Source organism: Chroicocephalus ridibundus, chromosome 6 (genome assembly GCF_963924245.1).
Source record: "Chroicocephalus ridibundus chromosome 6, bChrRid1.1, whole genome shotgun sequence".
NCBI classification, from domain to species: Eukaryota; Metazoa; Chordata; class Aves; order Charadriiformes; family Laridae; genus Chroicocephalus; species Chroicocephalus ridibundus.
In genome coordinates, this window is record NC_086289.1 from 28,002,013 (window position 1) to 28,017,500 (window position 15,488).

The 15,488-nt window shown below is 39.2% G+C and overlaps 1 protein-coding gene across 1 annotated transcript in view; it reads left to right on the forward strand.

Annotated features, from left to right (window-relative positions):
* The first annotated feature begins 887 nt into the window (after positions 1-887).
* The window catches only part of BMS1 (BMS1 ribosome biogenesis factor), a 23,273-nt gene continuing 8,672 nt past the window's right edge, over positions 888-15,488 (forward strand). The window contains exons 1-14 of the mRNA XM_063338465.1: positions 888-968; positions 1,397-1,639; positions 2,031-2,221; positions 3,655-3,734; positions 5,267-5,455; positions 5,961-6,103; positions 7,394-7,515; positions 8,169-8,365; positions 9,072-9,208; positions 9,766-10,583; positions 11,409-11,510; positions 12,662-12,819; positions 13,362-13,443; positions 14,387-14,463. Coding sequence (XP_063194535.1) covers positions 1,464-1,639; positions 2,031-2,221; positions 3,655-3,734; positions 5,267-5,455; positions 5,961-6,103; positions 7,394-7,515; positions 8,169-8,365; positions 9,072-9,208; positions 9,766-10,583; positions 11,409-11,510; positions 12,662-12,819; positions 13,362-13,443; positions 14,387-14,463 — 2,472 coding nt within the window. The 5' untranslated portion in view covers positions 888-968; positions 1,397-1,463. The remainder of the gene's footprint in view (positions 969-1,396; positions 1,640-2,030; positions 2,222-3,654; positions 3,735-5,266; positions 5,456-5,960; positions 6,104-7,393; positions 7,516-8,168; positions 8,366-9,071; positions 9,209-9,765; positions 10,584-11,408; positions 11,511-12,661; positions 12,820-13,361; positions 13,444-14,386; positions 14,464-15,488) is intronic.

The following is a 15,488-nucleotide window of genomic DNA, read 5'->3' on the forward strand; positions in this document are numbered from 1 at the left end:
TATTTTTCTTCCATCTGACTTTTCAAAGAGAGACAGTGAGGAGGCAGAGTTACTAATGTGGTTCATAGTCAGACTGGGCCTACCACACTGCCAGGCGTCTCCAGTTACTCCCTTTGTGGGAGCTTTCGAAGTGCTGTCCTCTCTCCTCAGCCACCTCCTGCAGCTGCAGGACTGGGGTGACAGCCACGGTCCCCCCTCGCTGGAAGCCGCCCGCTGGGAGGCAGGATCTGGCCATCGCAGCAGGGACACCACGACCTGGACACCTCTTTAACAGCTCTGCTCCTCCCTGTTTCTTGGTATAAGGCAAATTACCCGGGAGAGGGCTCTTCACTTAATTAAGCAGGGCCTGTAGGCGCATGCCTGAGATGACAACTGCTCACGCCTCGCCTGGAGCACCCCGGCTCCTGTGGGCCGTTACGTCCTTACGGGGTGCTGGGCTCCCTGTCTGAGAAAAACCACACCGAAGTACATTCCGTCCGAGTTCATAGCACTGGAAAGCCCTTCATAGGTTTTTTTTCACCCTCTGACTTGTTTGCCCTCCTGTGGTCCTTAGTAAGAATCTTTTTTTTTTAATAAAAAGATCTTTTCCACACTGACTTCTGGGGCCACGGCGGAGCCCGCTCTCCCCCTCAGCGCGTTGCTGCGGGGACGACACTGCCGGGCGGCTTCACAGCACGGACCCTCACCGCTCTGCCGGCAAAGCCATTGGTTCACAACCGGGGCGCGGTCCCGGCCCGGGTCCCGCTGTCCCGGTGTCCCGGTGTCCCGCTGTCCCGTCCCGCTCAACCCCGCGGAGCCCGCCCCACCCTGTGGAGCCCGCCCCGTCGGGGCGCCGCCGTGTGTGCACCGGCAATAGGGCTCCGCCGCTTTCCCCGGAACTGCGGGCGCAGCCGCTTGTTTCCGGGGGGCCTCCATTGCGGGCGCGTCGGTGCGGGCACACGCGGACCGGGCGGCGGGACAGCGCAAGGGTAGGTGGCGGTGGTGCCGGCGGCCCGCAGGGGACAGTGCAGTCGGCGTGACCCTCTCCTTCCTCTCCTCAGGGGCTTGGGGACGCCCCGCCCGGCAGCTCCCTGCCGCCCTGGCCTTGGAAGTCGGCTTTGCCCGGAGTGAAGTAGCGGCCCCCCGCCCCGCCGGGAGCAGGCTGCCGGCCTGCCCGGAGACCTGCCTCCCGGCCTGGGCACGGCCCCGGGGCCGTGGGGGCCGGCGCAGGGCCTGGGGGCTGCCAGGAGAACTGCTTTACCCTCGAGAGCCTCGGTGCTTTCCGTGTGAGGCCAGGCAGGGCGTAAATTGGCTGGTTTTTGCCCGAGATGGTTAAGCCATGTTTGCACAGCGCGGTGGTTTTCTGACAGGCGTGCTGTGAGCTGTGTGTGCTAACTGTGCCTTCTTCCCATGTCAGCTGTGCTCTGTGTCACACAGAGGCAATCTGTGCCATACTGGTTGTGAAGAACTGTTGAAGGAGTGAGATGGAGGAAAAAGAAAAGAAGAAACATCGTGTGAAGCATAGCGGGCCAAAGGCAGAGAAGAAAAGGAAACGTTATCTCAATGAGCTAGGAATAGGAGACGAGGAGAATGCACGGAAGAGAAACCCCAAAGCTTTTACGGTCCAGTCCGCTGTGCGGATGGCCAGGACTTTCCATAGGTAAGAAATGGGGGTTGGTTATAGAGCATGCCAGGGTGGTTGGATGGAGAGGTGTTGGCTGGTGTTCCTTTGTGTAGAAATATGCATAGTGTAATTTTTACTGGCGTCCTCATGTACCATTTGTCATTCACCAGGCTATGTTGTAGTTTATGCATGTGTCAGAAGTGTGATGCTTTCTACATACGTGCTACTTGGTAGAGCTGTGTTAGTCTTAATGGAAAAAAAAATGCATATAGCGCCTTAGGCCTGGTGGGAGTTCCACATACATATTAGTATCTGAGCTCTTGGTGGACCTTTGTGTCCAAGCTTTTGCAAATACTGAAGACATTCAAAGAATAAACATTACTGGTTTTTAAGTTCTTCCGTTTATTTTTTGCAAATTTCTTCTCAGAACTCAGGATTTGAAGACTAAAAAACATCACATTCCTGTGGTTGACCGTACTCCTTTGGAGCCACCTCCTGTGGTGGTGGTTGTAGTTGGCCCTCCCAAGGTTGGGAAGAGCACTGTAATAAAGTGTCTCATTAAGAACTTCACAAGGCAAAAACTGGTTGAAATCCGGGGTCCTGTTACAATTGTTTCAGGTGAGAACAAAGATATGAGAAATGGAAGTACTAATTTTGCATTCTTTATTTGTCCTGCTTTTAGAGCTGAGACGTGTTCGTGTTCTCATAATTTTTGGTCACGTTGAAGAAAGTATTTGAATGTGTTACCAGGCATGCTTATTAACAGTAAAAGAGTGAGATTTAGGCTTTTGGGGAACTTGTCTCTCTAAACTTGTTTTCCACCCTGCTTGGATCCTAATTCTGGTGGGTTTTTTTCCTTTCTGGCTTTTTTTTCCCCGGTTTCTTCCAAGCGTTTCCCAAGTTTTCCTTCTCCACTGGGTTCTGTTTTCCCTTTTGGACTGTTTTTGTCTGGCTTCATTATAACTTCTGCATGCATTTCCCGTTCTTTCAGATTCACTGTCCTATAGTCCTGTTTTTGTGTCCCTTCCTTTCATAAGGCAATAATTAATTTGTAAAGCCATTTCCAGTTACACTTCTGCACCTCACCCCCAGTCAGTTTCTCTTCCTTTTTGTTAAGTTTTCAGTCCCAATTTCCACCTGTGTTGGTGTGTTCCCTTCATCCTGAATATTACCAGGGAGATCACTGAGGTTCTAGGGGGAGCACAGCCCACAGCAGCTCAAGGAACCAATTTGTAAGGGAGGTCTTTCTTGGACACAGACAACTGTATGTTTGCTGCAGGTAGACTTTTCTGAGACTTTTACTAATAAATCTCCTTTTTGCAAGGTGTAATTGACAAATATAGGAAAATTAATGAGTTAAATTGGATTTCCTAATTGGTCTACTGGGACTCAAGGGTTGAATTTTGCAATTGATAACCTGAAGAAAAAAACCCATGATACTCATTGTATATAGTTGTTTAAAGTTGTTATTCCTGTTGTCTAAAGTTCAGTTAGCTAACTCAAGTTAGTCAAGCAAGTTAACAGTAGGTACTTTTTTCTCATTTGGATGCATGTTAAGAAATTTTTTGATATGTAAATCTACTCCATTTTTTTAAAGGCTAGAACAGAGTGTATTTTTCCTAGTAATATCAAAAGAACAAAAATATGTGGTAAGTTAAAATCCACAGTATGAACTCTGGGGCAATAAAGATTAAAGAAGCAGAAGCTGTTTTTTTGTTTTTGTTTTTTTCCCAAAGCAAAAAAAAAAAAAACAAAAAAACAAACAACATTTTTTTGCTATTAGCATTGTTTTTGGAAAAGACCGAACAACTCCTTTGAAAACATGTACTCAACCTCATAATTTTACACCAAAAGTTATAATTTAGCAGAATTGTAAACATTTGAAAACGGGCACTTATACAGTAGTGCACGTTGGATGATCTATATGCTAGACAAGAATTTGAGTCCCAGATAGTCCTTAGGAACTTAAGGAATGTGACCTGGAAAGAAAACAGTGGACTAAGTAGTTTGCTCCCTCTGATTCGTTTTTTGATTCTTAATTCTGTTTTCAGGTAAAAAACGCAGGCTAACTATTATTGAATGTGGATGTGACATTAACACAATGATTGACCTGGCTAAAGTCGCTGATTTGGTAAGTTAACAGTGGCATGTGATTTCTACGGTAATTCGTGTTGAAAATACTACATTTGACTGGACTACCCCAACATCTGATTTCTCTACCTATTGCTATCGAAGGCAAAACTGTCTTTCGTTTCAGAGAGAACAGAACTAAGCTCGACAATAAACCTAATATTCTGGAATAACCCCTTGGGCTTTCCTTATCCTGGGGTTCGAGGGGAAATAAAAAATGTGTGTGTGATGGTGGGGAGAATGTGGAAGAAGGGAAATGCAACTGAACTTCATTGCTAATGCAGCTGGTAGACTTTTAATGGAAGATCTTATAACAAGCCAAGGTGATAAAGTGACCTTTCATGAAGGGATTTGGTCAAACCTTGTAAAATCTGAAAATGGTTTTTAGTCAAGAGGTTTTCAACTAAGAAAATAGAAATATGTATTAGTTTACTAGTTGGTTTTATTTAATGCGCTCTGATGTCTACATTTTTGAAGATCACTGTGCAGTAATACGATTGATTTCACTGCAGTGTGGTGGCCACTGTAATTTACTTATAAGTTTTGGTTCTGTGGATTATGCCACTGATCTTGGGAAGCCAATGCAGGATCCACTTGTCTATTTAGAATTTTACTTTACATGTGGATTGGAGTATATTATTCATAGCTGATTAGGGTTTGGGATCCTTATCTAAATATTAACTATCTAAATACATGCGGGCAGTAATCCAGATACTGTTCTACTTGAATGTTTTCCCCTTGAGGAAGGGGGATGTATTAAAAATACAAAAATTTTCTGTTAGTAGATGTGATGGATGTTTGAGATTCTGCATGCATGTAGTGATGCTGAGAATCTTTTTTGATTTTATTGTTAGGAGGCTGAGGTTGCATAATTGCTTGCAGATCTCTGTCATCAGTTCCCATGTGTTTTAAGTTCTTAATTGCTGAGGCCCTAATATGAATTTGCTTCTATTTTCTTGTGACTGTTGGGTGCTATGTTCCTGTGTCATTAGTGCGTTTTAGTGATGCGTAACAGTAATTGCAATGTGTGAAGTTAAGTTTGTCTCATTTTATCAAAAGACTTGGCCTTAGAGTCATTAGTGCATGCAAGTCACAGATGTAAAAATTTTAATAATTTTCTCAGACATTCATGTAAATACTGGAAGATACTCAATTTTGCATATTTTAAATTCACCAAGTAAACACCTCTTCCAACCTTATTATGATACTATATGTTATTGCATTCATGGAGCAGCCTCATTCTTCGATAGTTTTCTCGGAAACAACGAGGAAATCACGTCTATATAAGGGAGACTTGATTGACTGGAAGAAGAGATTTGATTTCCAAAGCCCCACTAACTTCTAAAGCAGCTAAGATCCATACTTAATTAAAAAGCCAAAGTTGATTTTCAGGTTATATGAAAATAAAGAACAAAACTTGTTGCAAGAATTTTGTTCCCAAGAAGCTTATGACTTTAAAGGTGTAGTCTTTGAAATGAGCTCATGTGGGCACTGTGGTATTGTTACAGTGAAATGCTGATGTTGTGTTTTCAGGTTCTGATGCTTATAGATGCCAGCTTTGGATTTGAGATGGAAACGTTTGAATTCCTGAATATTTGTCAGGTACATGGCTTTCCCAAAATTATGGGAGTTCTGACCCACCTGGATACATTCAAGAACAACAAACAATTGAAGAAGACTAAAAAGAAGTTAAAGCACAGATTCTGGACTGAAGTGTATCCGGTATGACGTTCAGCATTCATTTTTCCATATATTTTGCATTGTGGAAGTTAAGTTAAAAGTGAGGCAATACTTAAGTGTTTATTATGTTCTTACATCTTTTAAATAATACTATAAATGGGCAGTGCTGATGTTGCATGAGATTATGTAATCTTTCTTCTATTTGCTAAAATATTTGTGTAATTAGTCTCTATTGCAGTGTGACTAGCTACTACACATGTGATATTAGTAAAAAGGTCTGTTACACAGGTGCTATGCAAAGAGGATCTGCTTGTAGGTCTGAGAGACAAATTAACCTTTGTATGAGGTTTTCTCCGTGGGAATTGTTTTCCCCTAAGATTTAGGGGGCAAGTCTCATGTTGAAGTAAGCCAGGTAGTTTGATCTTTTGGAGCCAATTGTAACCTGCAACTTCCATTTATGACTTACGAATTAGAATCGCATTACCTTTTTTTAGTTTTGGACGTATTAAATTGATGTTTAATGTTTTTGTCTTTTGAATGTGTTTAGGGTGCTAAGCTGTTTTATCTGTCTGGGATGGTTCACGGAGAATATCAAAAGCAGGAAATTCACAATTTGGGGCGGTTTATCTCGGTTATGAAATTCCGACCTCTTACGTGGCAAACGTCTCACCCATATGTTCTTGCAGACAGGTGTGTGTTTTTTTCTCTCTGTTCTTCAATCTCTGCACAGACAGCAGCACCTTGCTATTTAAAAAAACTATAATATTAGAGCCAGCCAGCTCTAGGTGTGAATGGGTATTTAGTGTTATCTAGGTCGCCTTGGGAAAATGAAAGCATCCTCTTCAGGTTTGTGCCAGGAACTTTAGCACAATGCAATTTTCACTTGCATCGGATCGCAAAGGTAGGCCTTTTACACATTGTAAATACTTTTGAAACACAGGAAAAAAAATCCTGCTTGTTGATGATTATATTGAATTTCTGTGGAAAAGAAACAGCATTTTAGCAACAGCTGGTGAATTAGTCCTTTGAGTTCCCTGGAACATCCCTTCTGCAGCATCTCCACCTGTAGCATTTGATTCACAACCTCTTTAGAACACGAAAGTAATCTTGATGATGGCTGTGCCTACCTGAGAAATTGCCTCACCTTTCATATTTTATTGCCAGGATGCTTACAGTTATGACTAAACTCCCACAAGAATCAAAGGCGCTTAGAACAAGTCTTTTTTCAAACCAAAGAGTTTTGAAAGATTCTTTGGAAAAAATTGTCAGAGAAGTAGATAAGCATCGTGCAAAGTCCTGCACAATACAGAAAAAATATTCTGTAGTCTTTTAGTGACATTGTTTTAGGTTGCTACAACTGTTATTTTGGTTGTCGGGTCAGTTTTAAGCTGATCTGCAGCCAGAGTGTGTGTCCCATCATCTTTCTTGGCTGTGTGTCTGTGTTGCCTCCCTTGTGCAGTGTAGAAAGGAGCTCTGGAAGGAGCTTCTCCTCATCTGCCTGAAGACAGCCAATCTTTCCCTCTCCCCTTTCCCGTGGTAGTTTTTTGTGTTGCTCATTGCCATTATCAGGGAAAAGAAGGTACCGTGTGGCTACAGGGAATCCATCTTTCACCTATCTTAGAGTGGTTATTCTGTTCTCCCTCTAATGGTGAAATTTATTTGAGGAGGGTTGTGTATGGAAAGCATATAAACAGTAATTAAAATTTGCTAAAAAAGCAGTACATGTTTAGTGAAATGTCAATAAGTCATCTGAAAATACATCGTTTTACATGATTATACAAGTTTTAACATATTTTTTGAAAGATCTTTTATCTTTATTTCCATGGATTTTTTTTGTATGATCATTCTATTTTGATTATTAGAGTCTGCAGAGCGCACAGTGGCAGCAGCACAATTCTCCTTCCTTAAATTACCTTTTTTCAAAAATTACTATCAGGACTGCTGGATATTCTAACTTTTTTTCTTTTGAATGTTGGGTAGAATGGAAGAGTTGACAAACCCAGAAGATGTTCGAATCAATCCCAAATGTGACAGGAAGATATCACTTTATGGATACTTGAGAGGAGCACACCTTAAAAACAAAAGTCAAATTCATATGCCAGGTAACTTATAAGATTCTTAAAACTGTTTTTGTAATGTTCTATGAATAACAACATAGCTGTTTTTATTTTTGTTGGGGAATGATTTGTATCTTTAAACTGTACACTGTAAAATAGATTTTTAGCCTTTCTAAATACCTGTTATGCTTTTGGAAATTATATTTCATAAAAATAGTTTTGCTTTTAATTGTGTAGGTTTGTTGCAATATTGGCAGCGTCTGAAGCTTTTCAAAGGTGTTTCACTTTAAAAGATGCTTGAAGTGCAAAACAGCCCTAGTAGTGAAAAGTAAATCTGGCTTATGTAAAATTTCTCCTATTCATTGAATACATTTAGTATTTTAAGTGAATGATTTAAATGCTTAAATTCAGAAATATTTTAATAATAAATTTACAGACCTACTCAGAAAACTGAGTTACTAGTTTTCTCATTTAGAAACAAGCAAACAAACCCAAAGCTTTGCAGCGTTCTGGTGAACTTACACGTGTTTCTCTAAGTTCAGTGGTAAGGCAGAAAAGTTGGATGTTTGATACAGAGCTGGCTGTTGATGGATCGCTGAATGCTACAATGTTTTAGTTGGGTTTTTTCTTTAATCTTTTCAAATTTCAGAATCAAAACTCCGTGAAAACCTTATTGCTTCCCTTGTCTCTCACCCCAGGTGTAGGAGACTTTACTGTGAGTGACGTGAGTTTCCTACCAGACCCCTGTGCTCTGCCTGAACAGCAGAAGAAGCGTTCTTTAAATGAGAAAGAGAAACTGGTTTATGCCCCTCTTTCAGGAGTTGGGGGCATTGTATATGATAAAGATGCCGTTTATATTGACCTTGGTGGAAGCCATGCTCATGAAAAAGAAGAGGTAAAGAAATGCTGTTGGTGATTTAAATTCTCTTTGCAAAACTTGTTTTTCATCCTTAGAGTCAAAATAAGTGTTTAAAAAACAAGCTTCTTTAAAATCATCAATCCTTACATATCTGTAGCGGGTAATTTCTTTTTCTCCTCTGTTGATTTCAGAGGAGGGATATTTTTATTATCCCTGTGTAAAATATTGTGCAAAACATTTGAGGGATCATAATAAGTACCTAAATATGGCTTCATAAACTTTCCAAACATTGACTCCTGGTACTGGGGTATTATCCCTTGTATTTTGTAGGGCAGGATGATTGTGGGAGAACATTTACAAAATTTGACTGGTCCAAGGGAGAGGTGGAAAACATTTGTGTACAAACAGATTGAATTCAGCTGTTTTCCCCTGTATTGTGCTAAATGTTAAATACGTTTGGGTCAACGATAATGTCTGCTTGCTGATACTTACTGTAGTGGTTGCATACTCTGAAGCAGGCCCTCTTTAATTTTTCTTGGATTAACATTGTATGCATTCTTGAAATGTGAAGAGGGGAAGGAAGACCTTGCTATTCTGAGGAAACATTTATTTAAAACGCTTTGGAACTTCTTGCATATGTATATGTTTCTACTGTTTTAGGGAGAGTAATGACTCTGTTAGCTGTTCATTAGACTTTTTTTTATTCATTTTAATTGAAAAGTGAAAAATCTTGGCTTTCCAGGAGGAAGTGAGACCAAATCACGAACTAGTTCAGAGCCTCATCTCCACGCATTCAGCCATTGATGTTAAGATGGCATCAAGCAAAGTCTCTCTCTTCATGGATTCTAGACCCTTAGGTTCAGAAGATGTAGGACAAGAGTAAGTTTTGAATGCTGAGCTGTGTTTGAGCATGAATGAATGCCTAATTTCAGGCACTAATTTAGCAAAAATTCTCAATAGAGCACAGTTAGTAGAATGGCTTATTGCCTATTTCTTCTTCTGAGACTATTCATATGACACATCTGTTTTCTGAGATAGGAATAATTGATATTAGAAAAGTTTTGCAAGCAGGATAGTCCTGTCTTCCAGGAATTCCTTCCTGATATAGCCGGAAGTAACATATTTCTGTTTTTCTTCAGAGTTTTGTAGAATGGCAGCCATAATCTTCAGTAAAATTAATTGTGTAACTTATTTTCATTCCACGGAAAATGAAGAAATTGGGATTATTTATGGCTATAACATAGGATGTATTCTTGAATTAAAAGGCGTTCTGTACTTAAAGAACTCCATTGCCTTTCTAATGTTCTCCATAACCTCACTTTGTTTTTTTTTTAAAAAAAAAAGTACATTTAAATATTAACACAAAGCTTCATTGTTTCATTAAAATTACCTTCTACTTTATCGTCTTACCTCAAATGTGATCTTTGGGAAAACAGGTTTGTGATGCCTGATTTGAAGACTGGAAGAGTACGTCGTAAGGCAATATTTGAAGAAGAGGAGAAGGAAAATGATGATGTGGTAAGTGATGACGAAGAAGAAGCAGCAGCAATGTCTGAGGATGGAAGTGATGGTGATGATGAAGACGATGCTGAGGAAGAAAGTGACAGAGAGCTGTTAGGGGAAAAGGTGGCTGTTGGGAGAGCCAAACGTCTGAAAACAGAGCTGGTTAAAGAAGAACCTGTGAATGAGCTGCCAGCATTTGCAGACAGCGATGATGATCTTGAGATGAGTTCTGAAGGAGAAGAAGGAAAAACTGCCCCCGAAGAGAATGAGATGGAGGAAGATGATGATGAGGAGGAGGAGGAAGAGGAGGAGGAAGAGGATGAGCAAAGGACTTACGAAAATGAAAGCTCAGATAGTGAATTAGAGGCTGCAAGCAAAAGAGTAGCTGAATCTAAGCAGTATGAAATAAATAGTGAAGGTACAGAAATGAGACCACGAATCTCCGATCACAGACTGAAAAGAAAAGCGGTGCTCGCTACAGATTCTGGAAACTGCACAGCAGAAGAGGCATCAGAATCTGATGTTGAAAACTTTTCCCTCAATGAGGGTGATGATGAAGAAGGATCACATGATGAATTAGAAGTTGAAGAGTCAAGCAGGAAGGGATTTCCACGCACTCAAGCAAAGAAAGCTGATGGCATTAGCCAGGCTAAACTTAAAGCTATAGAAGATGAGGATGATGATGTGGAGAATCTACTGAAAGAGGAAGAGGAGTATGAAGAAAAAATAGATTTTTCTGCTGACACGACAGGTAGACTATAAATGTTAAAAACTTTTACTCTCCATTTTTAATTGGGTGCATTGTTAAAGGCTATTATAATTAGTATATACTATATAATGTTGCTCCTCCATATATAGTTGTTAAGTGGCAAGCTTCAAGTTAGGAAACCTGGGATTATCTGCTATTAAGCCTTTGATTTGCAATGTAGTGTGCAGGTTTCGGGTTTCCTTTCTCTAAAATGGAGGTGATTCATTTTATAAACTTCGTCAATTTGCATACATTTCTCTTTAATCTTTTTGGCTATGTGTGTAAAGCAAATTATGGTGCTCTATTACATTTAGGAAGAGTAAAACATTATTGGGGGAACATTACTAAAAAGTATTAACTACTCACTGAGCATGGGAACAGGTTGCCCAGAGAAGTTGTGGAATCTCCATCCCTGGGAGATTTTCAAATGCCGTTTGGGCATGGTGTTGGGCAACATGCCCTAGGTGACACTGCTTGAGCAGTGGAGCTGGACCACATGACCTCCAGAATTCCCTTCCAACCTCAACCATTCTGCCAGTTCGTGAAGGATACGTCTATCAGCATGAAAATAATAAAATCTGTTACTAGCACTAATAATCTGTTAAAAATTTGTCCTAAAACTAGGACTCATCAGCAAAAAAACCCCCAGTTATCAAATTTGTTTGCCACAATTGATGTTTCTGTGTATCTAAGGAGTATGAAAAAAAGAAACCGTGGGTTGTGTCTGCACTTAAGCCTGTTGTTGTCATGTCCTTTTTTAGAGTATTTGTGTAGCTCCTAATTCTGGTTGTTTTTTGGAGGCAGAATACAATTTTTCCTCCTTTTCAGGTGCACTTAAGTGGAAAGAGGACCTTACACAGAAGGCGGCTCAGGCCTTTCTAAGACAGCAACGTTCAACCCCCAATCTTCGTAAACTCGTATATGGAACAGGTACAAATCTGTTTAGAAACTTGTACTGTCTTAATCTATGGTAGCTTTTTATCTGTTACCGAGCTTGCAAGTCTGAATGTTTGAGCACTGTCTTTTGGTGGGGGGCTTGAGGAGAATTAATTGACTCTTTTAACTGCTGATACTCATTTTCACTAATAATTGTAATAAAGACAGTTTTTACTTTTCTAATAAAAAGCATTTTGAGCTCATTCTCCAGACTGTTCAGTTGTTACTCATGTTTTCTGGTACAACTGTTTCCCCCCAGACAGTTAAAGTTCGGTCATTTATGTAATTATCTGGTAGATATTATGCAAATCCATTGTGGTAATTGAGGTGTTTCATAAAGGGATGTCGTTTGTTGGCTGTTTTCAGGAATTTCTGCCTCACAGTGACTGAGAGTGGAATATTCTTAGATGTGACTCAGTATTATCATGTCTGTAATAAGCGTGTTTGACAAGGGGAAAAAAAGCAAGCTAGCTGGCTTAAAAGGAAAATTGCTGTTTATGTAATTTGTCCAGTTTAATTCACAACTTTTCCAGTAGTAGTCTGAGTGTACAAACCTCATCATGCAGGACCTCTGCAGAACACAATGAGAACTTGGCTTTTGTAAAACTTTCACTGTGCAGGAGCAGGAAGATTTGCTGACAGATTCTGAAGTCTGCTATTCTTGATTTACCTACTAGCTTAATTTGTTTCTATTCACAGATTGTTTTGGTATTGTTCCTACTTACGATATTGAATGAACATCCTGTGTTCACTTATTGGACAGTATTTTTTCAGATTATCCCAGTTATGTGAATAGAACCAGGTTTCAGGTTGCTCAAAGAAATTTGAACTATGTGGAATTTGTGAAATGAATTACATGTTTCCATATAGAATAACTGTACAGCTGAAGTTCACAATGGTCACAGTATATAGTATCTCCCTGGTTGCTGCTCACCTTCTTTTGCCCTTGTGAGGGTATTAATTTAACGCTTACACTGGATCATTATACCTTTTTCTTCAGTCTTTTTTATTTAAAACTATTTTTAGTTTGCATCTTTTTTTTTTCCCCTCAAACTACTGCAGGTTTTGTGAAATATAAGAGGTTGTTATTGAATGTAATCCGCATACCGTGGGGGAAGTAATCACAGTTTGTATGTTTCATTTAGCTGCTGAGGATGAGGACCGCGAGAGTGAGGATGCAGGTGACGAACTTGGAGGTTTGTTTCGTGTCAGCCGTCCAGACAAAGCATCCAAACAGAAGGCTAATGCTCTTGACTGCTCCAAATTTCTCATAGAAAAACCTCAAGATTGGAATTTAGAAGAGGTAATACCATTGGATAATTGCTTCTGTGTATCCTATACTGGTCGTGTCCTGGCTGTGTCTCATAAAGTGCTTCAGAGTCATTGAAACAGACCTATGGGATCTACGACCGGAGTGTGTCTTATCTTCTGCTACTTGCTGTCATTAGAAGTATTTACTAGCTAACAAATTCCAAGGTCTGTTCTTACAGGAATAGAAAGTTAGAATAAGTTACTTTAATGCTTGGCTCTATTTGGTGGATCATAGTTTGCTACTTATTTACTGAAAAGTAAAAAGTAGGGGAATTGCAAATGAAAATATGATGTAGGGTAGAGACTTTGTTAGCGTAAAGACCTTTGGACAAGAGTTGAGTTCATTTCACATTCCTGTTTTTGCTAAGGCATTGTGTAGTTTTGGTAATGATGTCTTGGTGTGGAGCTGTGTGTGAGAATATCAGTTTATTTCTGAGGTGGTATCTCTGATGGAGGAGTGGGGAAAATACTGGAGAATGTTTCTGTTGATGACAAGCTGTAACTGTACAAGGTAACGACACTATTATTTTGCAGGTTATGAGCAGTATTCGCGACTGCTTTGTCACTGGAAAGTGGGAAGATGATAAAGATGCAGCAAAGTTGTTGGAGGAAGATGGTATGTGTAAGGCTTGTAAAAATGATTACTATATACAGGATTTTTAAGAAAACTACGACTTCGTAGTTATGATGTAGAATGTTTTGCATTAGTGATATTTTTTCGAACTATTACATAAAGTGTTATACAGATACTAATACAATTAAACATTAGTGTAAATTTCTGTATAAACAGTAGGCAAGTAGCATGTTCTGAAAATTTACTTTCTGAAAAATAGGGTATATAATTTAAATTAGGAAATTGAGTCCTTGGTCAACGCATGGCCATGCCAGCTTTTGAGTTCTGTATCCAAGTTTAGCTATTCATCCTCTATGTATGGTTTATTCTTTTGGATAGTCTTGCTAGAAATAAGCAGACATTCTTTTTTAATGGGAAGACAAACTGGTCATTCACATTTTACTGAAAAATGAGATCTATTTTCAGATGTTCTGGAGGTGTTGTTAATTAGGAAATATTTAGAAAACTTTAATAATATGGTTGTATCTTATAGGCAGAATGGTTGTGGTTTGACAGACTTCTGTAAGCATTTTTTTAACTTAAAAAATGTCTGCTATATTTAAATTTATTAATTTATTTTTTTAAAATTAAAGATAGGAGCTTGATTGCTCTGCTGGTGTCTTCTGTCGTTAGAGTGCTAACTAATGTGCTGTGTGATCCTTTGGAATGATGTAAGCTTTATTTACATTTTTGAAATCATAAAGGTATTGAAAAGAAAAAGGAGCCACTGGAGTTCAGTTGAGAATTTTCGTCTGAAACTCTAGAGAGGGCAGAACAGACTAAGAAAAGTGTTGATGGGAAGAAAAAATATTTGGGCTGAAACTAATCTACAAAGCAGTACTGAGAAATACACAATACTGAGAATATGAGAAATTGTATGGAACAATATAACTGCAATATAACAGAACGGTTAACTGTCAGATATCTTGGGTGCTTATTGTTGCAGAAGAACTGTATGGAGATTTTGAAGATCTTGAAACCGGTGTTGTGCACAAAGGAAAGCGTGCTGCTGAAGGAGATGAGGTCTGACCTGAATTTTTATGTTCTTTAGCAACATACGTGTATATGAGTTTCTGATCAAGTGATAGGCCTCCTATGTAATACATTTAGTTTTCATGAATCACTAGAAAGAAATCGATGGGAACAAGGAAGAAAAGGTGTATGTATTACGTACTTTGGAACCTATAAATATCTAGAATGGCATGGTTTTAGTCTCAAACTGAATTGTCGTGTAAAGCTAATTATGTAGGAGAAGTCGCCTCACTTATTTAACAGTAGGTATCAAGCTTAATCAAGAGCTGGAGGATCTGGAGGTATGAGAGAAATATTTTAAAATCAAATGTGATCATAATTGTTTGTACTATGTCATTTCATCAGATGCGGAAGATTATTGAGCTGTGTTTAAACACAACAAATTGTGGAAACTGTTTCCTAGTTATTCCTCATATCTGCATAAAAGAGGCTGGTGGAAGCAATTTTATGCTGTGGCTTGGATATCTTGCCAAGAACAGAGCTGTAGTTGTCTGTAACAATACAGATTGAAAAATCAATTTTTTTTCGGACTGAGCAACTTGGTTGCTTTGCATTTCATTATAAAATCGAGGGTAACGGCATCATTTTGGCAGTTTTCAAATGGCCTGTGAACAAACTTCTTCCTCTCTGGCCTCTTAGAGTGCTGCCTTCCAGCACAGTATTACTCAATGCTATCAACAATTACTTTTCTTTTTCCCCTCTTTTATTATGTGTGCTTATTTTAGCTGTAGAATAACAGATAGGTCAGTTCTAGGGTTTGTTCCCTGACATTAAAATAAATGTTAAGTCAAGAAGTTTTCTCAGTGAAAAGGGATGTGATTAGATCATGAAATGTTTTGGTTATTACTGAAGTTACATCTTGCACAAATAACTTACTAATTTCTATCTAAAATTGAAATATTTTTAAAGTGCTTAATAATTTGCGTTATGACAAAATATTAGTTAATAATATATATTAAACTGTTAATCAGAATGGCCTTTTTTTTCAATTAACCATTTTGCATGTTTGATAACTT